Consider the following 26,692-nt stretch of genomic DNA (forward strand, 5'->3'; position numbering starts at 1 on the left):
AATGGACACAGGGGTCTGAATGGGTTAATCAGAGTTCAGCAGTTCGTTATATATTTGTTCAAATTAATTTGTCATTATTATAAACACTGTCAAATCGTTAATCAATTTACATGGTTATTCCAAAGTTGCACATTCACAAATAGCTTATTTTTGCATTGAAAAATAAAGTGAACAGTTTATATGCAATATTAAATCCACAGACTCCCATAATTATAATATTTTATTTTGAGATAGAGAAGCAGAAAAAATACATTTCACTTTGATATCATGTCTAATTTACAATAAATAGCACTAATAATCGTTCAATTACAGACACAACTAAAAATTGCCAAATGACTCAAAGGATAACCACTGAAAAATAAATAATATCACAATAAAAGACACATTAAAACATAACCTGTCAAAACCAAGAATATGAAGGAGGAAATAATCCATTTAAAAATGACATGATTATGATGGCTCATGACAGAGATGTGCGTAGGTACTTGAGCTCATACAGAATAGCCAAAGAGCCAATGCTTATGGCTGTTAGTGTTCAGAACAAGTGTACAAGCAACACCAAACGACGGTTCATTATCTATGACGATGTAAACCACTGATCTTCATGCTGGACTGCAGGTTATGTATGGACAGTGTAAGGTCCACAGTGACAAAGGGGGAGACTTCTGGGGTTTCTTGAAGGTTGACTGTCGGTTGCTGGAGCCTTCATCGGTTCTGTAAGTGTGTTTTCAGTTGGTATTCTGCAAAACATGTGCTTTTGTCAAACAAACAATACAATGGCATTTCCTGTGCAATTCTGTTTGTTGCAATCAGGACTTTAAACCTGTGTTCCACAACTAAAATAACTAAAGTACATTTCTAGCAACTACCCAAATAAATACAAGGTATTTAGTTAAACACCCATAGAATCAAACTTCACCTTTCACTCGCACTCTTCACTTGTTGAATAATTGAAAGTGTGCGATGCCTCTAACGTCTGGCCGGTCCTGCAGTCATGCACAGGGAGTCCTGCTCTTCAACCTCCAGCTCCTCTGACCGCACAGCCTGCGTGATCAGATTCAGCTCCTCGCACAGAGTCTCGAAGCGGTACGCCACACGGATGTCTGGAACATTGGTGCGTCTGATGTCGTTGCCCTCCTGCCCCTCTTTCAGATAATGTGGCCCCAGCCAGTAGCTTTTCACCTTGACACAGGATATTTGGGTGCATTAGTCAGATGCTTTTTACATCAAGTTAAGTCTCTTATACTCACACAGGCTGCATTTATTTGATCAGAAATACAGTATGGTAATATTCTGAAACATTACAATGTAAAATTACTGTTTTATCTTTTGATATATTTTATAATGTCATTTCTTACTGTGATGACAAAGCTGAATTTTCCCCAACATTACTTCAGTCTTCAGTATCACATGAGCCTTCAAACATCATTCTAATATGCTGATTTGGTGCTCAAGAAGAATTTCTTATTACCAATGTTGAAAACATTGTGTTGCTTAATATTTTTATGGAAACCATAATACATTTTTTAATGAATAGAACGAACAGCATTTGAAATATAAATCTTTTGTAACATTATAAATATCTTTGTCACTTTTGATCAATCTAATGCATTCTTGCTTATTAACTCCTGGTTTCACAGACAAGGCTTAAGACTATTCTCAGACTTAAGTGCATGTATGAGAAGTTTTAATTGAAAGTTACTTGCACTGAGATATCAGATATGTCAGTGCCATTGTTTCGTCTCAAGATGCACACTAGTAATGTTTTTTTCTAAGGCACTTAGCTAAGCTAATTAAATGTCGACTTAATACTTTTAGGCCTGTTTTCACAGATAGGGCTTAGATGAATTTAAAAAAAAATATATTATTAACCCCAAACTTTTGTGTATGCAGGTAATTATCTAGATTAATATACAATTTTACAGCATGTTTTGTTGTTAAGTCATGGTGCCTAATGCATTAACTCATGTTAACAAATTGAACCTTACTGTCTACTAACACCTAAATGTTACTGAAAATGACTTCTGCTGTTGCTGACAGAGGTGTAAGTGGAGATGTGATCACCTGGTGAGAAAATCCGCTCATAAGCACACTGTTTCGGGCCAGTTCACACATGTCACATGAGCTCAGCTTCCACACCTGAGCAGCGATGCTGTACTCCTCCATCAGCGGCTCCTGAACAACCACACACACTAGGTCAAGCATACTACAGACCTGACTCAAGAAAGAACAGGTATTGGTTATAAAAAAATATATCAGATTTGATTGGATGGTGTGGCTTGCAACCTTTGTAAAGTGGAACTGCAGAGGGTCATCAGTGGACAAAGACACCATGAGGCCTCTGGACAGGTACTCAGGGAGAGGATTTCGATGGTAACTGAGGAAGAGGCTGTTGTTGCTGAGCGGGGACATGGCAATGCCGATCTGAGCCAGGTAATACAGATACTGCAGTACAGGAGCCTGACAGAAATACACAAACACTGATAAATTCTTGACTGTTTGCAAGGGTTTTTAAGCTAAGAACATTAAACACAGGAATTTTTATAACGTGACCGATATTGTTCTGTTAAATCTTCTGTAACGGTATGATTTTAATACATGCAAAGAACACAATCAAGAATATTTAAAATAAGAACATTCTTCATATCCGACCAGAACAGATTTCCAAGTACAACTGTGATTCAGTAGAAGTGTCTTTACTTTTCGCAAAAGTAGGCCATGGGAAATATTCTCCGACAACATAAATCCAGACACGAGGTGGTGGATAGGCCCTGCCTCTCCACAGTGCGGGCGTAACACAAACGAATTCATGTTCCTTTGCCTGTTAGGAGAGATGAGTGACATTTAAACAGTCATGGAGCTAAAACAACTTATATATTAAGCAGCCTACACAATGGTTTTGACAATAGTGGTTTGCATGCCATCAATCTCTACAGTCAATTTTTACATTAATTAATGAAATGTATTGTGGTAAGCACAATAAGTACTTGGATTCATAGGTACCTGCGCAGGTGGTTGAGTACAGTCATATTTGCATACATGTAGTACAGGTAATATGAGTATGGAGGATTGTCTTCCTCCGTCCAGTTCACAGGTTTTGGGCTGTCCAGGTTAAAGATGTGATGCTCAGGTTTGGACTCATCATCCACACTATCAAACCCGACAACCTGAAGAACATTCAGTCTCACAATATAATAAAACTGTGACCATACTTGTTAATCATTTGGTTGTATTAATTTGAAGTTACACAGGGTGGTGTTACATTTGAGTTTACACGTTCTTATCTGAAGCATCTAGCAATAGTCTTATTATAGGGTCAATAATACATTTTTTAGCCAATGGTTTAAAACTTTGGATTACTAGGTCACATACAGTATTTCTCTACTCTGGAAAAGTTAGTGAGTGTAAAATCTAAAACAAATGTTTATTGTAAATAAATTGGGCAGTTAATCACACCTTGTATATTTACACACACAGAAGATGTGTGCGCTATGCAAACCTCCACTCCACAGTAGCACAGTTACCTATAATTTTACATTAAAACTAGCTTCATCACATCACAGGTTCACTCACATGTTGCAGGAAGAGATGCAGCTGTGGGTGACTGCTGGGATTGACAGTGGCTTCAAACAGAGGCATGAAAATGTTCTCTAGCATCTCCTGGAAGTTAGAGAGCTGCTTCTTGGTGTGGTACACATCACTGCCGATGAAATAAACCACATGTTATCTTAGTTATGTTTGTATTTTATTCTGAAATGTATATTTCAAATACAGTAAAAATATTGGTATTCATTTTGGAAATAAGTCCACTTAATTAGATAGTAAATAACTTTTAGTGCTTTTCAAATTAGTAATAATATACACTACCGTTCAAAATTTTGGGTTTATTACTATTATTCCTTTTATTTTTGTAAAGTCTTTTTTATTCAGCAAGGACACTTTAAATTGATCTAAAGTGGCATTATAGCCCTTTCCATTGTTATAAAGGATTTCTGTTTTAAATAAATACTGCTCTTTTAAACTTTTTATTCATCCAAAGATTTCAGAAATAATGTATCACGGTTCCCACAAAAAATATTAGTAAAAATAATAAGAAATGTTTCTTGAGCATCGAATCGGCATATTAGATTTATTTCTGAAGGATCATGTGACACTGAAGGCTAAAGTAATTAAAATTCAGCTTTACCATCATAGGAATAAATTACATTTTAAAATATATAAAACAGTTATGTTAAAAATATTAATATTACTGTTGTACTGTGTTTCTGAATAAATAAATGCAGCCTTGGTGAGCTTAAGTAATTTATTTTAAATCTTACTGATCCAAAACTTTTAATCAGTAGTATATATTTTTTTTAATTTGATAAAAAAAAAATATTAGGCCAACAGTAGATGTCCACTTTACGCTCAGTACTCACAATAGCCGTGGCACCTGCACCAGCCAGCGCACATTCTCAGAATAAACCTTGTGCTTGACGGCCCACTGAGCCAGCTTATCCCATTCATCTCGTGAGCGGCCGTAGATGGAGAGACGCAGCTCCACATTCTGGTATTTGCTCTCCTCCAGGTCTGCCATCACCTCCTGAAACGCACCAACATACAACTATCAGCAGAGGGCGCACTGAACCATATGAAACTCAATTCATCAACATGCTTGTTTTGCAAATGTCAAAGATTATAAGGAACAGTGATACCTTGATTATGTGGCCAAAGTATTTCCCCTCAATATGGTTGTCAGTCTTAATAAAGATTTCTCGGAGGATGGACTCTCCAATGGGGTTGTATTTGGAATTGAATTTATCAAAGCGATGGAATGTGTTGCGGTCCTGTGGGAAAGACAGAATTTTTTTAATATTTAAAGTAGCAAATTTTCTTTTTTATTATTTATATTTACATTCAATCATTTCCCAAGTGTAGCCTACTTATTCCCACATACAATTTAGACAAGAATCTCTTTTATTAAATTAGATTTTCATATACATGGAACATTCATTTAGTGCCACAGTTAGCATTCAGTAGAGAACAACAGTTCATTCATCAGCTTATTCAGTTCTTACCTAAGTGGAAGTCCACTTAGCTTGTGCAACTGCAACTATGTGCAACATATTTTTAGTGAGAGTGACCTAGATCCCACACAAACCCAAGAAGTTTAGAACACCCAATTGATATTTGCCTTGGCATATATACCGTGTGAAACACTTTTCTTTTTCTTTTGTGGTCCAATATTTTATTCCAGTTTTCTGTCCTTTTATGTTTATAATTTTGTTAATAGTCACTTTATCATTTATATATCATAAGATATAACACATCAAATATTTCCCTTGAAACGTTTGTGGTCAGTAATTTTTAAATAAATTAATACTTTTTTTCAATAAATTAATTGGATCAAAAGGACGGTAAAGACATTTATAATGCTATAAAAGATCTCTATTTTAAATAAATGCTGCTCTTTTGAAATTTCCTTTTCTTTTTGAATTGTTTTTTTTTTTACAATGATTTCCACAAAAATATTAAGCATCACAACTGTTTTCAATATTGATAATAATAAGAAATGTTTCTTGACCGTCAAATCAGCATATTCAAATTATTTCTAAAGGAATATTTGACACAGAAAATTCCGCTTTACCATAACAGGAATGAATAGAAACAGTTATTTAAAAAAAATATATTAAAAATTAAAATTAAAATTAAAAAAAATATTTCACAATATATATATATATATATATATATATATATATATTTTTTTTTTTACTGTAGTTTTGATAAATAAATGCAGCCTTGGTAAGCAGAAGATACTTCTTTCAAACACATTTAAAAAAATCTAACTGGCCCTAATGTTTTTTTATAACAGTAGTGTACAGTATATGTTGTTATTATTATTATTATTAGTAAGTATTCTTATGTGTAATTGCTAGTGATGGTAGAATTTTTCCAAACACAAAAACAAAACGCACATCACAGGCAAAGTTTTGCTTAACCAAAAAAAGCCTGTGTGTTTGAAACGCAGTGGTGGAGGAAGTACTGAATCTCAGTACTTAAGTAAAAGTACAAATACCCAGATAAATATTTACTTTAGTAAAAGTAGAAGTAACACAATGACAACCATACTTAAGTAAAAAGTAAAAAGTACTTTATTTTAAATGTACTTTAAGTATTAAAAGTAAAAGTACTTGCATAACAATTTATTATCTTAATGTCTATTTTCTAATGATTAATAAAACATTTAATTCTAACTCATTCAACCTAATAGCCTACTCCTATAATGATGTTCAATAATGATGGAAAAAAAATGTCACCATTTCTGAAACAAGCTTGCGATTAGGCAATATCATGCTTATCCTTACTATATGTTAATAACTATGTTTGGCAGTAAACGCAATTCATTTATGGTGTAATTCTGAACCTCTTGGCTTGCCATAATCCTAACCAAACCAAACATATATTACACACGGTGTGTTTCCTATGCACGTAAAAACAAATTTTCGCGTATGAGTTGCATGATAAACACACTGCGTGTTAGACGCATTTAGTGTGACCGGGTTGATATACTGTATGTATGGCAACCAAACGTCACTGGTGAGACAAACGTGCAACGAACGGACGGTCAGATTACGTTTTAGCAGGGGAAAAACTGATCAGAAAATGTAACGAAAATGTAACAGAAGTTGTAGAAATGTAGTGGAGTAGAAAGTATAATAATTGCTGCAAAATGTAACGAAGTAAAAGTAAAAAGTAGGCACTATTTATTGTACTTAAGTAAAGTAACGAAGTATTTGTACTTCGTTACATTCCACCACTGTTGAAACGTTACCTTTATAAGAATCTTTCAATAATTGTCTAGTTTTTGGAGCTGTGGTGTGCCGACTTTATCTGTATTATCTGAAGTATTTTCCCAACCACTTATGTCACATGTTTAACTACACTTCTTACCGCGTGCATATCCAGAGTGTCTACGCTGAGGTCAAAGGCCGTCAGGTTCATGCTCTCAAACACCTCTGTTAGGGTCTGTCCTCTGCCTTGTTCTACATGGACGATTTCACCTGGATATTTCTTTATGGCTCTTTTAATGAAGCGCAGCAGGTGCTTCTGATTCATACAGGATGAGGCATGGATGTGTGTGTCCACCTGAAGAAATCAAAGGTCAATAGATAAATATTTCCTGTGACACAACAGTTTAGTTTAAAATACTTTATTTAGTGTTTGTTCATACAAACCTTCCTGATGTTGTAGAAATCACGGTGAGGGACCTTCTTCTGTGCCGCCAACTCTTTCATCTCGTTTAAGAGAATGTGCATCTGGAACTTGGAGCTGAGGTACTGCAGTCGGCGATAGCAGAAAGATTTCCTGTTGGGAAAAAATATACAATTAAAAATCCATATGTTAAACCTACAACAGATCAGATCAGTTCTGGCAATTTTGGGGAACATATTTAACAAGTTTTTGCCACTTCTTCCCCTTAGTCGCATTATTCACATAACAAATTAATTACTGGACTTGTCTCTTTTATTTTTACATTTCATCCACAGGTTCAAACTGAGGTCAGTGCATAATGATTTTTAATCAAGCAAAACCGCTCACTCAGGGACCAGCTCACATTTACAGAATAAGCCATTTCAATCAGTGATTTGATCATCTTCTTCTGGATCTGCTGCATCAGACTGGACTAAACCTCATGGTGTGCAGTATAACTTACACTGGCCCATTAATGATGAGCGCCATCATCATGTTCATATCCGCTATGTATTCCTGCAGGTCTGGGTGTGGCAGATCCAGCTCTGAGGAACTGATAGACAAAAAAAAAAACATTTTAAAAAGAAAATTGATAATATAAATATATATCAAAACCAACAATTAGGCCAACTCAATTCTAGGGACTTGCAACTCTGTCGTCTTACTTATGGGTGTAAACATGAACAACACCATCAACCATCTTGCAGGTGTAGCCCAACCCAGGGGGCATGTTGGCAGGGTCAAACCCCTCATAGGGGTGGGTTTCTGACACAGGTGGGTGGACTGTTGCACCTGTGAGTTAAGAAAATGGACTAATTATTTTGTAACTGTATACTGATCATACATAACTCTTAAACTCTTTTAACTATGAAACATATATATTGGAACTAAAGTCAAGGAAACAGTTAAAAAAATTAATTTGCTCAAAAATCAAAATTGCCGTCATGTCTTTATAAACCAATGAACACAAAAGTGAATTTTTGAAGAATATAAAGCACTGGCCACTTCTCTCAATATAATGAAAGTGAATGAAGACTGAGGCTGTCAAAATGCATAATCTCAACATTTTGCATAAAAACATAATTTCACTATATAAAAATATAATTTCACTCTGTTCCATTTTTTGGCTTCAGAATATAACATTGGAGTTGTACGTATGAATGACTTTTATTTTGCTTTTTCATTGTTGTGGTAATGATGAATATTGTCATTTTTGTGTGAACTACTGCTTTAATGAGTAGAAATACATCTGTGCTGTGGTTTAACTGATCATGTGTGGTTCATAAACATGCTGCACCAGAACACCTGTTTTCAGTTCTTTCTGTAGTAACTGAAGACAATTTCAGGAAAACATTTTTTTTTTTTTCTGTACATTGGACATAAAAACCAATTTGGCTATAAAATTCTGATTTCTCCTGAACATGAACACACTTGCAGATACAGAAGACTCAGGCATCTCCTCAAAGGTGTTGAGATCCAGGTGTCGGTCACCCAGCTCCTCCTGCAAGTAACGTACTGTGGTCCTGCAGAAGCTCTGCATGGACAGAGAGATATACTTCTCTCTTATGAAGAGAGCTTTGACCACACATTTAGCAGCATCCAGCAGATCAGTAAAAGGAACCTGGGAGGTGAAAAAAGAAGACTCACTTAAACAGTCCATCCATCCACTCATTCATCAGAGATGCAGATTTTTCAGTGATCACTTCTTCATGTTACATTGTTAAGGCAGAAGATGGTGACAAACGATTCTTCAATTCATTGAAAAAGGATTCATTCAATTCATTCATCTTCAATTCATTCAATTAAAAAAAAAATAGTGAATCACTGAATTATTCAATCAATTTGTTCAAAAGTAATGATTTAACCGGAAACAAAACGACCTCATTCCTCAGAAACTCAACGATGCTTTAAAATGCTCAGCGATATGCTTTGACTTAATTTGAAACTATTTTCTTGTGCATGAATTTAATTATTGAACTCATTCAAAATCAATATCATTTTTGTAATCATGCCGTTGTTATGAATCGATAATAAATTATGTTTTTGATCACCAAAATCTACAGTTCTACAATATGTGATAGACACCATGTACCATTTAATTGTACTTCGATCCACAAAATAAAAAAAACAGTATTTTGGTGACAAAATATATAAAAGCTGTTCTCTCTCTCTCTCTCTCTCTCTCTTTCTCTCCCTATATATATATATACACATACAGTGTAAAAGCTCATGTTTCCCTCTGGGGGTTGTGTAATGTGCATTGTGTGTGAGCGTGTGTGTGGAACTTGGTTCTCCCTCAGGAATTTATATAATGTCTGCAGTGTCCACTTCAGTTATGTCAACAACATCTTGTTTTTGTAAAACAAACAAAACAGAAAAATGAAAAACAGGAGCTGTTCCTACCCCACATTTCTCCTCTCCAGAGATCGCGACTCTCTGATACTCTCTCTCAGGGACGAGCTCTCTCTCGGGATATAGTTCTTTGGGCGCCTGGCTCTGTTCTTTCATATACCTGAGGAAGAGAGGAGATGCCAGTATAAGTTAACAAACACTAGGTCTCATGTGAAATAATCACATAACATCTGAAAAGGCACTCACTCCAGATCAGCTGCACTGTCTGTTTTCATGAAGTCCTGTTTGGCTCGCAGTAGGATATCAGGCTCAAACCTCAAGAGAAAAGACTTTTAATTAACTGACTGTGGGTCAATGGTCACATCTGCATACAGAGGAGTGAATGTTGGACTAAAATTTGCCTTAGGAAATGGTGTCATTTTAAGTTACAAACACAGATAAGTTCAATGTTAAAAGTGTTTGATGAAAACTACAGATGCGATTTATTAATGGTTGAGTTTGAGGATGAATGATGGGATGTAGTACTTGATATCCTGGCTGATTTGCCGCTCGAGTCGGTGCCGCCTCTCCTCCAGCTGCTCAATGGGGCTCTCCTCAGGGAACTCATATGGAGCGCTCCGCATCTCACTCTCAGCCAGGCTGCGGGAGAACAGCTCCTAAAATCACACATTAAGCACACATTTACATAACAGCAGAAACAAAAAAAAATGCATTCAATCAGCATAATCGTTGGCATTTCTGCTCTGTTTACCTCTGCAATCTCTTTGTATTTGCCATCCATGGATGTGCGCAGATCAATGTGGCCGTGCTTGGCTACAGGGTTGCCAGGCAAGGAATGCTGGGATGTGAGGTGGTGTCGGCCAACACGGAGATCTACTAGGAAGATAATGAGAAAGAGATTTTTACATTTCAACAGATATGGCTTGATTCGACTTTCTTAAAACATTTCGATTTTGCAGATGTGATTATGGAGATAAATGTTTAACAATAAATACAATATAGTGTGATCAATACTATTTAGCCTTGTTTTTCTACTTTTTCTGAAAGCTGTCAAAATCTACAACTGTGTCTTACAAAATTATTGAGCATTCAGGTGGGATGACATGAGTTTGTATGCGAGTATGTGCTGGCCTTGGTATGCAAAGTTAACTTGTGGGCAAGTATAGATAGACCTAATGCTTCTAGTGCCCACACAAATTTTAGTACAGCCACATTGACAATCTGTAAACACAACACCAAAAACCTTTAAAACAAGATCAATTTACTTGAAGCAACATATAAGATATTAATTATTAGATATTAATACCCTATTATTTCATAAAAAATGTTTAGGGTTGAAGTACTTTTAAATGGTTTTGAAAGACTCAGCAAGTCCACATTTATTTGATAAACATAATCCAGCAAAAACAGCAAAAATGTGAAATATTATTACAACTTGATTACAGTTTTCAATTTTAATTTATTTTAAAATAATAATTTATGCCACAATAATTTAAGCTTTTTTTTTTCCTGTGATGTAAAGCTGAAGTTTCAGAATCATTACTTTAGTCTTCAGTGTCACATGATCATTTAGAATTCATTCTAATATGCTGATTTTTTGCTCCAGAAACATTTATTATTATCATCCTTGTTAAAAATCAGTTGTGCAGCTTAAATCTTTTGTGGAAACCATAATACATTTCCTTTTAGTATTATTTGATGTTTAGATGTTCAAATGAACAACATTTATTTAAAAAAAAAAAAAAATATATATATATATATATATATATATATATATATATACAGTGCCCTCCACAATTATTGGCACCCCTGTTTAAGATGTGGTCGAGGACTTTTAAAAATTCTCCCTTTTTTTTAAACAACATAGAATCCAAATGCAAAAAAAAAGAGAAAAATCCAACCTTTTATTTAAGTACATTACTTTGGTGGTAAAAAAAAAATATTCAAATTTAAAAAAATAAAAACTTCAAATCATGTGTCCCACAATTATTGGCACCCCTGATGTTAATACTTTGTACAACCCCCTTTTGCCAACAAGACAGCACTTAATCTCCTCCTATAACATTTCACAAGATTGAAGAACACAGAGAGAGGGATCTTTGACCATTCTTCTTTGCAAAATCTTTCTAGATCATCCAGTATCCTGGGCCCTCTCTTGTGCACTCTCCTCTTTAGCTCACCCCACAGGTTTTCGATTGGATTGAGGTCTGGGGACTGAGATGGCCATGGGAGGACCTTGAGTTTGTGACTGAACCATTTTTGTGTAGATTTTGCCACACGTTTTGGATCATTATCCTGCTGAAAGACCCAATGACGACCCATCTTCAGCATTCTGGCAGAGGCCATCAGGTTTTTATTTAAAATGTCCTGGTAGTTCAAAGCGTTCATAATGCCATGCACCCTAACAAGGTTCCCAGGGCCTTTGGAAGAGAAACAGGCCCACAGCATCACAGATCCTCCACCATACTTCACGGTGGGCATGAGGTACTTTTCGGCATACACATCTTTTGTTTTACACCAGATCCACTTAGAGTGTTTGTTGCCAAAAAGCTCAATCTTAGTCTCATCCGACCAAAGCACACGATCCCAGATGAAGTCCCAGTGCCGCTTGGCAAACTCCAGACGTTTACGTTTGTCAGTGTTAGTGAGAAAAGGCTTTTTCCTAGCATGCCTCCCAAACATCTTGTTGGCATGTAGAGAGCGTCTGATGGTTGTTTTGGAGATTTTGTGACCCCAAGATGCCACTATTTGATGCAATTCTGTGACAGTGAGCTTAGGACTTTTTTTTACTTTTCTTAGCATCCTCCTCACAGTGCGTTGTGGCAAGATAAACTTGGGACCTCTTTCAGCCTTGTTTGTCACTGTTCCTGTTGTTTTAAACTTCTTAATGATTCCTCTAACTTTAGATATGGGCAATATAAGGTGAGTGGCTATTTTCTTGTAGCCATTGCCTGACTTATAAAGGTCATCACACATCTGCCTTACTTGAATGGTGTGTTCTCTTGTCTTTGCCATGTTGACAAATGGGTAAGAGAATTAGGCCTCTGTGTCATGTCATATTTATACCCCAGGGAAATAGGAAGTCATGAATTACTAATTAAAAGTGCCTAGATATCCTGACCAACATTAGCAACTACAGAAAATATATATTTTTTAAAAAAAATCAATTACATGTTTCAGCGGAATTGTTAGGGGTGCCAATAATTGTGGGACACAGGATTTGAAGTTTTTATTTTTCTAAATTTTTACATTTTTTTTACCACCAAAGTAATGTACTTGAATAAAAGGTTGGATTTTTCTCTTTTTTTGCATTTGGGTTCTATGTTGTTTAAAAAAAAGGGAGAATTTTTAAAAGTCCTCAACCACATCTTAAACAGGGGTGCCAATAATTGTGGAGGGCACTGTATATATATATATGAAGAGTTCAGATGCAAAAGCCTCTAAGTGCCATTTGAAATTTTCTTCTAAAATGATCATTTTTATCAAGCTTGTATATTTAAGTTCAGTAATTTCACTTAAATGGCAATGAAGATTACCTATTAATTGTTATTTAAGTGAAATTACTGAACTTAAATATACAAGCTTGATAAAAAATGACCATTCTAGAAGAAAATTTCAAATGTCATTTAGAGGCTTTTGCATCTGAACTCTTCATATATATATATATATATATATATATATTGTAACAATGTAAAAGTCATTTATGATCAATTTAATACATCCTTGCAATCTTACTGACTCCTGTGAAATGCAAGCCAGAAGCCAGAAGTATAACAAAGTAAGATTTTCCATTCCTATTTCAAGTGATTAATTATCAGAAACATTTTAATATCACAATAATCTTTTCCTCACAAACACTTTCACTTTCAAAGTGAGTGAAGCTCGACCTTTCTGCTCGAGTTCCATAGTTCCATCCCGTGAGTGATATCAATCTTCCTAAACTCAAATGCTTGATCAAATATTCATAAGCCTGATGAATAATTAAGCAGCACTTTCTATAGCCACTGCACTGCTGAGATCTGGACATCTCATCTCACTATTAAAGTACAGAGGAAACAGACTAAATAAAAACAGATTCCTCTGTTACAGCTATCAACAGAATTCATAAACGTCCTGCAGATTTGAAAATGTAGCAAATCTCAAAAATAGTTTGCAAAGCCATCAGTTACAGTTGAGCCAACTAGCCTGAGGGCTACAGTATATCTGCAGTAGTTACAATACACATAACAGCTGTTTCCTGAGATCATGTGATGAATTCAGCATTAGTCTATTGACACATTCGTCACCGTTTTAGTAAGTGCTGAATCTTCCCACTTTAAATTTGAGATAAACCAACACTATCTCACGACCTGACGCATGATTAAAAAGTGTCTAATTCGTACTAATTCGTACGACCTCACTCGTACTAATTCCTACGATTTGTCTAAAGCCACGTGATGGTTAGGTTTAGGGGCGGGGTCAGGGGTAGGTCATTCGTACGAATTCATACGAATTGGCCAATTCGTAAAATATGTACAATTTAGCAAAATCGTATTAATTCGTACGTGTGAGGTCGTATGAATTGTTACGAATTAGCCACTTTTTAATCATTCGTCGAATTCGTACGACTTGGTCATGAGATCGGGTTGGATAAACCCATTACTATGGGAAGCTACACTTAACTTGAGACTTTTTGCACTTTCATCATAGCAGCACCATTTACTCTGGTAGTTTAAAACCCTTGCTGTATATTCTTAATCTGCATACAGTACAGTATGTGCTTGTTAATCACTGTTATTTTAATCTTCATTTTAATCATATAGTTTTACAGTTCCACTCCTGAACTGAATTGACCATATACAGTTATTAAACCGGGGGGAGCCCAGTGTACCCACGGGCAGCTGCCCCATCGAGGAGAGCAGACACGGGAAGACATGGGAGTCTTCCTGGACTTCGAGATCTTATCATGTACATCCGGGAAGAAAGATATTGGGGTTGGATGCAAGTCAGCAGCCGCACCCTAAAAAACAATCATCCAGTAACTCAATCATCCATAAACTTGGCTCCGAAGCAAAAACATATCTGCATTCTGGCGGCGTCCTCCTTTGGAGCTGCATACAAATTCCGCAGACAGGCTCGTTTTGAAATACTCGAAGTGGATAGGCTTTCCAAGCGAAACCCCATTCGTAAATAATTTAAAGTTTGGTATCACCGGGTGTGCCCATAGCTGCCGAAATTGAGTCATGTTATACTAACCCACATTCTATTAGTTTACATAACGCTTTAAGGCTCTGCTGCTTATTGTTTTACTGTTCTGGCAAAGTTAATGTGCAACGTATTTATCAGGGAGTTTATTGGAGGTAATTAACAACAGGATTGTCAATGAGAGGAACTCATTGCTGAAATCTTAGTGGCCTTTGCACAGGCCCAGATGGGTGGACTAATTATGACCATGACAGTTCATTATCGCCCAACACAGACACAGCGGGAGATCAACGCAGTGCACTACCTCATGCACTCACACTTATGATCACGTTCTCCTTTTTTCACACATAGCATTTACCTTCACATAAATCACAGCCAACACATTTCTCACTTAGCTGCAAGCTAACAAAGCACGTTGTAAAAGAGATTTTGTATGATTTTTGACGTGCGTGTCTGTACAGAACAGCGCAAAGCCAGAAGAGAGACTGATGTATCCACTGGCTTGTATATAATCTCATGGGTGTATTTTGGGAGTTTCATGCTTGTTACATAATCATCATCCCCTTTATACACAGGATCCCCACATACAGTAAATGCAACGGCAAAGCAGAAGAACACTCAAAACTGGGTTGAGTGGCTAACTTTTGCTGAGCTTCAACCGCGATGAACTACAAAATACGTGTAATGGAGTTATTGATTCTGATGGTAAACATTCTAGAATGAGGCTCTACAAACGTCACATATTTATGAATGGGAGAAGTGAATAATCAGTGTGGTGAGATATGGAGCTGAGAGATAAGAACAGCACAAGATAATTGCCTCAATGACACATGAGATGAGGTCAAAGATCAGGCCCGTTATACACCTTATTAATATGGGTGTAATTTGGTGCATTTATCTGTTTGTTGTGTGTATTTTGTATTTGATTAGCTGTTAAATTTTAAAGGAAATACATTTTAATTCGGCTATACATTTTTTAATTACACTATTATTTACATGTATTCTGCTTTCTATAAAATATATCTGTAACAATTTACAATAAGGTTTCATCAGTTAACATTAGTTTAACTACATTAATTTACATGAACAATGAACTGCACTTCTACAGCATTTATTAATCTTTGTTCATGTTAACTTCAACATTTACTAATACATTATTAAAATCAAAAGTTGTATTTATTAACATTAATTTATGCATTTATTTATAACAATGAACCGCTCTATTTTCATTAACTAACGTTAACAAGAAGTTAACAAAGTTTCAGTTAACAAATACAGCATTAAATGTATTGCTCATGGTTCATTCATGTTAGTTAATACATTAACTAATATTAACTAATGAACCTTTAATGTAGAGTGTTACCAATATATCTATGTGCGTGATTTGGGGTCAGTAAGATAAAAGTCATATAAAACTTCAGCACGAATGCATTTAAACTGATCAAAAGTGATATAAAGTTTTCCATTTCAAATAAAGTCTGTACTTATGAACTTTCAATTCACCTAAGAATCCTGTTAAAATGTTGTATAACAGTTTCCACAAAATTGCACAACTGTTTTCAGCATTGATGATAAAAAAAGTTTCTTGAGCAGTAAATCAGCATATTAGAATTATTTCTAAAGGATCATGTGACACTGAAGACTGAAATAAATTACATTTTAAAATATATTCAAATAAAAATAGTTATTTTAAATAAATGCAGTCTTAGTGAGCCTTTGTAAAATTCTTACCGACCTCATACTTTTGAACAGGCTAGGCCATATCACAAAGGTCTTCTGATTATGAAATCTCTCAATACAAAAGCTTATCTTAGATCAGTTTCTGCAGTTAATGTTCTATACATACAGTACGCAAAAGCTGAAAGAAGTCTGACATGAAAGAAATCTGATGTGTGATCTAAAATGATAGCAGCTGCTGCTAATGCTGACTGACATACTTAATGAAATCCTGAGCAAAACTGAGCCACGCTTGAGGATTAGTTACCTTGCTAACTCCAATCAGGGCCAGTCACTGTTGCCACGGCAACCTGATGTTGCATCCCTTTGTTTGCTAAGTTAACTCCTGACATGACAAGAGACTCAGAGTAGAGTGTCAGAATAAAGACTCAATCACCATTTAGTAGGCATTTATAAATCTATAAAACACATTCAAGGTTAATGTGAAACACGACTACTACAACGATAACTTTTTATTATAAAAAAACTCCTGTTCTTGTTTTCCCTTTTGGAAAATTGTTGAACATGGTTTTCTAGCTGGTTGACCAAAACCAAGCTTAAAACCTGGTTTGTTGCTGTTCTAAGACAATTTCCAAGTGTAGACCCATTAGAAACCAGAAATTTAGAAATCAAAAACACATTTACCAGCTTAAACTGGATTTCCCAGAAGGGTTTGGAAGCCTCATAACCTCTTTTCCCTTCAACACACACAATCTCATACACAAACCTTATCTAAGCAGCATCCTTCTCTATTACTCTTTCAGCTGTCCACTTAATCTGTGAAACACACAGCGCTGACCACAACACCTTCAAAACAGGACAGTATACCGAGGAGGACAATCAATATAAACCACACACCATCTTTCAGCCACACACACACCTCCCTAAGGAAAAAAATGAGCTGACAGCAACACAGCTGAGGGCTTAGAGAAACAAAACGAAAAGACATAAGCAAATAAGTGTCCTACATGGAAGGATATGGAGAAACTATTGCTGTTATTCCACCAAAACAGGTCAGAGAGAGAAAAGACAGAATAAAAAGAGAGACGCATGGCAAACACAAAGCTACACTTTCTAAACCGACACACATCTCCAGCAAAACGTCTCTCATTCACTCCCTCACTCACAAACATAATCTTGTGATTAAATCCGTCCCACATACATACAGTAAACACAGCTGATGGAGCCGAGGCATCCACTCTCTCCCCTCCCTCCTCTTCCTGGTTCCTGCCAGCTGTCTGGGCTGGCCACTGTCATCCCCCTCTCATTTAAATATCCCTGACACATGGCTGGACTGTACCACCTGGACTTCAGGGGCAGGGGGAGCTCAACAGCATCACTGCTGTCTCTGGGACAGAATGGACTCGACAGGATCCCTCTACACCCCCATGTCCTTCAGCTCTGTGAGGACAGGGGGGTGCATGACTATCCTGCAGTGCATGCGAAAATGCTGTAGGATGTTTTGAGAAAGCGATAGAGAAAGAGACTCCCTTTGGAAGACAAAATAGAGATCACTGCAGAAACTGGTATTGGACATGGCTGATCAGAGATCTGGCCCATTTAAACAAGCATCGAGATGATGTGTTTATCATTACTGGCGCTGTCATCAAACCATCACTGTCTGAACCCTTCTGGGGTTCTATTGTAGAGCACTAGAAACCCATATAGAGTGGTAATGATTCTGTCGTGTATCCAGAAGGTTTGAGAGCCGTTTGTGTTTAATCAGAGGGAACAATAGCATCCCTGAATTCTACTCCTCTTTTAGGAGAAATGGGCTTTGATGAAGACATCAGAGAAAGATTGCACTGATGAGGTTTTTGTGAGCCTCTGGAGACCGACTGCTTTTATTTGTTCCTGTGATGAAGTCCTTTGTTTTGGGGGGTGGGTGATCACCCACCAATATAAATTATATATTTCTTAGCATTTATATTTGGTAGCATATCATGAACTAACAATAAACAATCCTACAATACAAGAAAATATTTTACTCTTTCTAGTTGAAACTTTCATGTTTAACTCAATGTGTTTCTGTGTTGCAGCCATTTCTTCGGAAAATGATTTCTGAGGGAAAATTGTATCAAAGCCATTTCCTCAGTGCCTTGTAAACATGATATTATCCGTAGGCTAAGTCATGGCAACATATGTTTTTACTTTACTTTAACTCATCAAAATAATTTAAGCAATTTCAACATTCCATTTTATGGGTAACACTTTACATTACGGCTACCTTAGTTAATATGAACTAAAAATGATAGAAAACTTCTTTAGCATTTATTAATATTAATTAGTGCACCGTGAACTAACATGAATAAACAATGAACATCTGCATTTTTATTAACTAACATTCACAAAGATTAATAAATACTGTAACAAATATATTGCTGATTGTTAGGTCATGTTAGGTGTTAGGTCATGTTAACATAACTTAAAGTTGACATGAAATCAAATTTTACCATTCGTATTTTTATATGTAAGATTGTAGTGTTTATTATAAATGATTTATCTGTGCAGTGTGCACTTCATTATTTCTTTAAAATTCACGTACCAAATACTTAACCCTTCCCTCCCCCCTCGAAACGACTTCTCTTCTGGTCAAAAACTTTTACCTAGAGGGCTATTGAGGTCTGTCTCGTTTTCTGGCGTCCTCTGTGAGTCACTAACGGCCAGCAAATATGCATTTTTGGTTACGGTCCTATTTCCTATCCCTAAACAACCTCGTCTATGTGGCCGCTGGCTTGAATTCCTGCATTTCGAAGGAGAAGGAATAACAGCAAGTTCGCAACTGTGTGCAAGGAATCAGCCGCCTCATCTTGGTTCGCAGGAGGCTCGTTTAAATATGGGCTGATTCTTCTGGAAAATTTGGCTGCTCGTCCTTGCTCTCGTTGTCGGCTTACTCAATTAAAAATTATTCTTGGGAGGGTAACGGAAGTGAGCTGTCTATGGTAGTGAGCTGTCTATAGTAATGAGCTGTCTATGGTAGTGAGTCCGGTGGAGAGAATTCATCCACAACTCTGCAAACTGGCATTCAAATCTGCCTTCATTTTGTTAGCAACGCCCAACCTTCAACGATCCAATCAATTCCCGAAGTATGAAATCAAGCCCCGCCCTTAATTTTTTTTTCTTCAAATTTCAGAAGTCTCACTAGGAAGTTATGACGTCACGGCGGCGCATGGGTTCCCTCGATCGAAAAGCTATGGATTTTCCCCATAGACTTTTGGAAAATCGCAAAAAATAAGATCTGTGTTCAACAAAGAGTGAACCTTGTGACGTTTTGTCTATCAAAATGATCTTTACAAGTTAATACAAAATTTATACATTTTGAAGCCTAGCTATATAAAGTTTAAAAAAAACACAAGCAGACACAATAAAGTTAAAAAACCACAAGCAGGTTAAAATTGGTGTGTTTTATGTCATAGATCAAAACGTGAAAATATTTAGAAGCTTTGTTAACCACAGACCTTTTTTCAGGCGATTTAGCAAAAACCCATTTAAAAAAACCATAGACTTTAGGGCAAGGGAACCAGAAGTGCTAAAATGCTAACTGACTTCCGCGTTTTGGCCTACAAAGTGATGTCGTAACTTCGGCACTCTATAAGGAAAAATTTCCACTTCCGTTTAATGACGACTTTAATGTTAACTTAACTGAATCTTAACCTTTTTGCTATACGAGATACAGCCAATTTGATTATAGCCTACTTAAAATAGGTGGATTTTTTTAGTGTACATATTTACACATATTTATTGTAAACTTGACTTAAAAATGCATATTTGTGAAATTAATAAATGCTATAAATACATGCTACAAAATTCAGTATTCAGCAAGTATTAGTCCATGTGATCTAATGCATTAACACACTATTGTAAAGAGTTACCAAAGTATATAATGAAGCAAATTTTAAACATGAGTTTCAACAGTCGTAATTTAATTATTTGCTACATTTTACAATAAATTGTAGATAAGCACTCTCCAAGAAAGCAAGCAGAAAATAAAAGTTTATCATTTTAAATGCTGAGATTTGTTTTAGGGTTTTATTTTTGCTAGGGAAACTGATTTCCTAGTTCCACCTAGTGGGCAAAAGCAAAACCATTAATTCTTTGGATTTATGGAAACAAACTCAACTTTCACTAAATATCAATCCACAAACACTCAGGTATCTAATACATATACATTGTAACTAACCTGTTGTAAAAGCACAAGGGTCTTTTAGAAATCAATATGTTCCTACCTCATGGATGAAGTCCCTGGGATACTAGGGAAGTAAAGGGTTGAGTGGATTTAGAGAAAACAACTCTAAATAGCAGCAAAATGGTGGCTGAGTGGGAGGCAGTAAAAGTCCTCCTCTCTCATAGCACACTGAAGGCAAGGGAGGCACTATGGGGCTCAAAGTTCAAAGCACAACAGCAATTAAAGCCTCTATATGGGCTATAGAGAAGGCTATAAACTATGACCAAGATCTTTATATGAGTCAAAAAGCTTATATCTTAATATGTTACAACATTCAGAAAGAAAACAAACAATATCTATAAAATATTATAACAAATACTCATCTTACTGCTAAAAAGAGGAGCACAAATGTCAGCAGAGTGATAAAAAAAAGTTTTGGCAAACTATTTGCACACTGACATTGCCTTCTTTAAGAATTGTTTAAGAAGAGTCAATCACGTCAGCCTTATCTTGTCCATCCATTATGCTCAGATAAGCAAGATATGCCAAAAAGGTGAGTTTGAAGAATTTAAGTGACTGTAATGTAACACAGAGAGGGTCCAAAGTGACAACAGGAAAAGCTCTGTGTTAGGTAGCAGCTATAAATAAGACTAAAACAAACAGCACTATAATTGTACATTGACTGCACGGTGGATTAAACTAAATGTTATTCAAGCTATGTTATTACAGGGCTCTAAAATGTGAGGTAAATGTTTGCTTTATTTTTTCATGAGGCGGTTCTCTGAATCCAAGAAAAAGAAAAAAAACTATGAATTCACAGATATGATAATTTTTGCCAATACAATAATCAACAGCTATTTATACTACATATCAATCCACATTTTGACTGATTATTTAAAAGTCCAAATAGATGTGCTTCAGGTGACACTAAACATAATATACAGTAGGTTCAACCGCAGAAAAGTCTTTATTATCCAACAATAATTTAATATGCAGAGGAAAAATAACCTTCACAAATAGAAATAATAAATATAGCTGCAAGCACAATTAAAGGGCCAAGCACAAAAAAGTCACAATGAGTTATGCATGGCCGAGAGCTTCAGAGCAAATGCAACAATGGGTAAAGACATTTTTAGATTATATTAGTCAAAATGGCTGAAAAATCACAAATACATTGAAATACATTGACTTGCAATATGATTTGACCAATAGGTGGTGCTGCTACCAAATTGAATTCACACTGAAATTCACACTAAAAACTTGTGTTTTCAGTGTGAGGAAACAGTGACACTAAATGTGGATCTGTACACTGTTATTTCTCCAAAGCAAGATGGATTATTAACCCTCCACATGTTTTCACTAAGGCCTCTTTTCCAAATCATGTCAAGAATGAGCCACAGCACTCTCAGAAATCAGACACTTGATTGAGGAATTTTAAAAATTGCATGTGTTAGTGTCTCTAAAAAGACACTAAGACACTTTTCATTTAAAGGAGCATTTCACCCATTTCAACATTAATCTTTTTTGAAAATGGGTCATAGATGTAGTCAAAATGTAAAAGAAATGTTGAATTTGGTGCCCTCTTGACCGAGAAAAGACTTTATAAAATAACTTTATCCCACAATGCATCACATTGCACAGCTCTGCAAGCCACTCCCACTAATCCAGAACAGCGCAAACATCAGAGAAATCACTCCTCCATCTACAAGACTAGCTGCCACCAGACATTGAAATTCATTTCACACAAAACTTCTAGTTAGTTGGGTGTGGCGACGAGCAGGACGAGGCCCGAGGGGCGTGAGAGGACGGCGGCGTAAGTGATACTGAACGACACTTGTGAGACGCACCGTTCTCGCATCTCTCACATAGACAGTAAAAGAAATGGACACAGCGACCCCATAGACTTGACTGATGTACAAGCTATATCCTCACCGACCTTGTCTTAAAACTGATCATACAATACAATGCCTCCTCGATGCTTTGTCGACTACATTGCTTCTTCTTGTCTTGATGACGCATGCGCCATTAACTATCGTTCAATGAACGCGTTCAGGCACAACACTCCCACCCACTGACCTGTAGGTCTGTAGAATGAATGGGTCCCATACCCTGGATAAATGCTGAGCTAGTGTTTGTACTCTCAACCCATATACAAAAAAAAAGGGACTTCCTGCTTTTTATGACGCAAAATGACAATTTTTACATCATAAAAAGCAGGAAGTGGAACACTTAAATCCTTATTTCTCCCATCTCAGGGGAAAATAAGGGAATAAACCATGACCATTCAAAAATATGACTGGGTTTCTAAAGATATAAAGCTTAATGCAAATGGGTGAAGTGTCCCTTTGAAGCAAAGTACTGACTATAATTTATTGCTACATACAAGTGAGAGAGAAAGAGAGCTGTTTTGTGTATATGAGAATAATTGTGGTTATCTGAAACTGCAAGGATTCACTTATAATTTTGTATTCTCCTCAGCACAGTAGAGTAAAGATAGCAGCCATATGCAACCTGCCAAGTCTACTTGCTCAGATAATTACTCAATCTCTGTGGCGAAGATGCTTTCTGTTTATATTTCCTGCCTCGGAAATGATGCTGGCACAGCAAGGCAAATGAGTCTCACCATTTTTCAATGTCTGGTTTTGCAGTCAACCAGAGATAAATACACTTTCTAGAAAACTGTTTCAGGTCTTAACCACAACATCAGAGGCAAAAGGAACTAACAAATACATGCAACACCTAACTAAATGTGTTCTAGCGCATGATAAAATCATTTTTTTCTGTGAGAAAGAGAGAGAGAGAGGTGTGAAGTGTTTTTTGGATCAGATCTTATGCAAGCCTTACGCAATGCTGGCCTGACCACAGACATTGTGTTGCATGCATTTATGTTTTTGATCTAGACCAGCCACTAATTACTGCATGTTTGATTTTCCCCATCTGGCTTTCTTGCAATTGAATCCTTGAACATTATCTGGATGAATATATTCAGGAATTGAGCAATTGAGGTCTGAAAAAAGTACTTCCAATGTAATTATGGCCAGAAATAATATGTAATGCATAACTTTCTCTTTCTGCTCCTCACAGAATTAACAAATACTGGTCCATTAGCTATTATTGGTTTCAGGGAGAGAATATTTGTGTGAAGTCTACAGGAAGCCATAAGAAAGAGAGACAGAAAAAAAGAATATGGTCATGTAATAGTTGCAAGTTTCCTTCAAATCAACAGGTATAAAAGTTTCTACACTATGCAAATGCTGGATTACTGAAACTCATCTGAACGTTTGCCACATCAAATGTAAGAAGGAAACTACATAGAAATATGTAAAAAATATAATAATAATAATTAAAAACTGAATATATAATGAAAAAATGAACATGTAATGACACATTCTGTTCTCCAATTCCATCAAATTTCCACTTCACACACACTTTTATATTGTGTAACCCATATTGTTTTTGAGCAAACACACTTACCTCCAGTGGCTGTATACTGCAGGCTGCCTCTCTTCCTGAAAGGGGACGTGGGTTTGCCTGAAGGCAGCTTAGAAGACATTTTGGCTGGAAATTCTCCAGAGACGGACAAAACGCTGGTTGGTTAAGGCACAGAGGAGTCCTTAGCAGGGGAAGAAAGAGGGGGCACGCTAGCTCCAGTGGGGCTTTGAATGCAGTAAAGAAGGATGTTCAGATATGTTTGTGTAAGAGAGATCCCCCGCTCTTCAGATGCTGCAGTGTGAGAACTGGCTCCTCCCCACACCTCCCAGTGCCCAGTCACACACCAGCACATGCTGCCTGCGTCCTGTCACTCCGCACGGTATCCATGGAAACCTCAGAGCCAGGTGGAACGTGACATGAGAGTCCAAATAATGCGTTGTGAGGCTCGTAAAGGAATGCTCCTCATGTCACTTTTTCATAGCAATGACACGAGAGGCCAGACGCTGGCTCGGGGCTCAAAGCGTAGTCAGCCAGAAGAGATGCACCATGTGCTGGGTGGGGGAGGTTGCCCACTGTGTGATGGGTAACCGCTGGAGTCATGTCTGCAACATGTAGTAAACCACAAATGAGAGATGCACTAAAACTCTAAAAACAAAAACAAAAACAAAAAAAATGTAGGGATGAGCGGCTAAAATATAGACACACAGGAAAAAAAATGAAAAGCCATAAATCATATGGATCATAACAGCCAAAATCTTTCTAATTATAACTGATAGATGTCACATGACAATTAGTTTTAACTCTCTCTCTCTCTCTAAAATAGATTCAAAAATTATTATTTTTTTATATTTAATTCGATTTTAATTCCATTTCAATACATTCAAATTTGATGAATAAATCTGCATTCCATTCACAAATTCAGGAAAGGCCATACTCAATTAAATTTCGAAAGCCACACATGCTGTCACATGCTCGTTTTAGTAGGCCTTTACGAAGAATGCCTGAAAAATGCTAGTGACAGCATGTACATCGAACCTCATCAGCAATGTACAGCGTGAGGGGTCTTTACACAACAAAGGAATGTTTCTGTCTCTGTGCTGACTGACGTGTCTGCAGTATAGGTTTGCAGCCAGCGCAGTCAAAAATGCAGCTCCAATGAGCTCTGGAAACATTAGCATTAATTAGCTTCCAAGCAGAGCCAAAAGTAAAATATGCATTACTGATTATCCTTTCTCAAAAACATGTTTTATGTCATTAAAGCTGCAGAACATAGGCTCTTCGAAAGAAATCATTTAACGGGTAAGTGAATTTTGAGAGATGCTTGCTGAGATTGGCTTCCTGATAAGCCAATGTGTAACAGGCAGAGAACACTAAAGCAATGGGTTTATACCCCCCTCTTGTGGAAACTGACAGTGATGCATTAATTGCTAAGAATGTAACCAAAAAAAGATTTAATTTGCACATAAAATCTATATTTTTTGTATGTATGAGCAAATATCCAATGCAATCAATGGGGCAGAGCATATTACTGATGTTAACAAGCACAATGCGTGTGTCATGGCCAAATATCTCACACGTATTGGTTACATGTCTAGGCTAAATGTAATTCATTACACGCATCGATTACATTAAAACATGTTATTCTCACAATAGCAGTAAATTATCCATAATTAATCGATTCTTCCTACTATTTTTCAAATCTTTTTAATTTTCCTTTCTAAAACCTACTGTTTGTATACATTCAGAAAGTCTTGCAGGTTTGTGGAATCACACACACGTCAGACCAGCCTCTAGTCATGTGACTATCACAGAGATCCATTGAGCATTTGATCAATGGATTGACAGAAATCAGTTCCCTATCGTAGTCACTTCGAGTTACGTCAGAAGTGACGGAGATTGGGGGTTTCGCATAGAAAGCCAATCCTCTTCGAGTATTAAAACACGAGCCAATGGCATGCAATGCCTTGGGGCTGCGGAAATTTGCATAGCGTACTCCGCCCTACTCCGTGAGTATAAAAGGAGGAAGTGAACGCAACCGCAGTATGTTTTCGCTTCGGAGCCAAGAGAACCTCTTCACTCCTCAAAGCTGAATCAAGACTCTTCGAGACGAGCGTCCTCTTCAGTGTTGGTGTGACGGCGGTACCCAGCGAGATTCTGCATTGCCTGCGATCTGTGCAGTGGTTTGCCAGACTTTGCGCTTCTCCCTGGTAGCCTCAGCGCTGAAAGAGTGAATTTCTCTCCTCTCTGTAAAAGAGCTGCACGCGGCACGTCTTTTTAAAGATGGCTCGCCCGTGCCCTTCTGGATGTGGTAGATTTCTGTCGTCATCTGATGGTCACGAACGCTGCTTTGTTTGCTTGGGCATTCAGCATGCAGCAGCAGCGTTCGTGGATGACTCATGTTCCTTCTGTGGGACCATGACCATCTCCACACTGAGGTCGCGGCTCAATGATCTCACTAGAGTGAGAGCCCCGGTCCCCCCTACTCGATCGGCTTCCTTCACGAGAGGGGGCCCGTCGACCCGGGGACCGGGCGATCTAACGGTGACGGTGTGGGATAAAGCCCCGACAATTCCTCGGGCCACACCTCCCGCCTCAGTGCGTGAGCCAGCGGGC

At 37.0% G+C, this 26,692-nt stretch overlaps 1 protein-coding gene across 9 annotated transcripts; it reads right to left on the minus strand.

The window, feature by feature from the left end:
- Nucleotides 1-202: 202 nt before the first annotated feature.
- On the minus strand, nucleotides 203-24,464 carry ampd2b (adenosine monophosphate deaminase 2b). Of its 9 annotated transcripts, none has more exons than XM_039657837.2 (19): nucleotides 24,122-24,464; nucleotides 10,334-10,455; nucleotides 10,108-10,238; nucleotides 9,829-9,897; nucleotides 9,634-9,742; nucleotides 8,662-8,851; nucleotides 7,896-8,022; nucleotides 7,694-7,783; nucleotides 7,215-7,344; nucleotides 6,931-7,125; nucleotides 4,695-4,826; nucleotides 4,419-4,582; nucleotides 3,574-3,700; nucleotides 3,004-3,167; nucleotides 2,701-2,821; nucleotides 2,287-2,460; nucleotides 2,065-2,175; nucleotides 920-1,182; nucleotides 203-740 (listed from the first exon to the last, which is right to left on the minus strand). In XM_039657837.2, the coding sequence occupies exons 1-18, from the start codon at nucleotides 24,198-24,200 to the stop codon at nucleotides 970-972; spliced, it is 2,448 nt and encodes an 815-aa protein (XP_039513771.2). In that variant the 5' UTR covers nucleotides 24,201-24,464; the 3' UTR covers nucleotides 203-740; nucleotides 920-969. The 9 variants fall into 9 exon arrangements, with proteins under 9 accessions (XP_039513771.2, XP_039513770.2, XP_039513773.2 ...); XM_039657836.2 differs by having other exon boundaries at nucleotides 10,334-10,458; nucleotides 24,122-24,462; XM_039657839.2 differs by lacking the exon at nucleotides 24,122-24,464 and adding an exon at nucleotides 20,709-20,837 and having other exon boundaries at nucleotides 10,334-10,458.
- Nucleotides 24,465-26,692: the final 2,228 nt, after the last annotated feature.

This window comes from Pimephales promelas, chromosome 14 (genome assembly GCF_988280905.1).
Source record: "Pimephales promelas chromosome 14, fPimPro1.hap1.1, whole genome shotgun sequence".
Lineage (NCBI taxonomy): Eukaryota > Metazoa > Chordata > Actinopteri > Cypriniformes > Leuciscidae > Pimephales > Pimephales promelas.

Coding starts and splice junctions, on each gene's coding strand:
- ampd2b (XM_039657843.2), bottom strand. CDS start 17,769: ATGTGTCAGGGATATTTAAATGAGAGGGGGATGACAGTGGCCAGCCCA. Junction 9,743..9,828: donor GACAGTGCAGCTGATCTGGA/GTGAGTGCCTTT, acceptor TCTCTTCCTCAG/GTATATGAAAGAACAGAGCC. Junction 8,023..8,661: donor TGAGTCTTCTGTATCTGCAA/GTGTGTTCATGT, acceptor CTTAACTCACAG/GTGCAACAGTCCACCCACCT.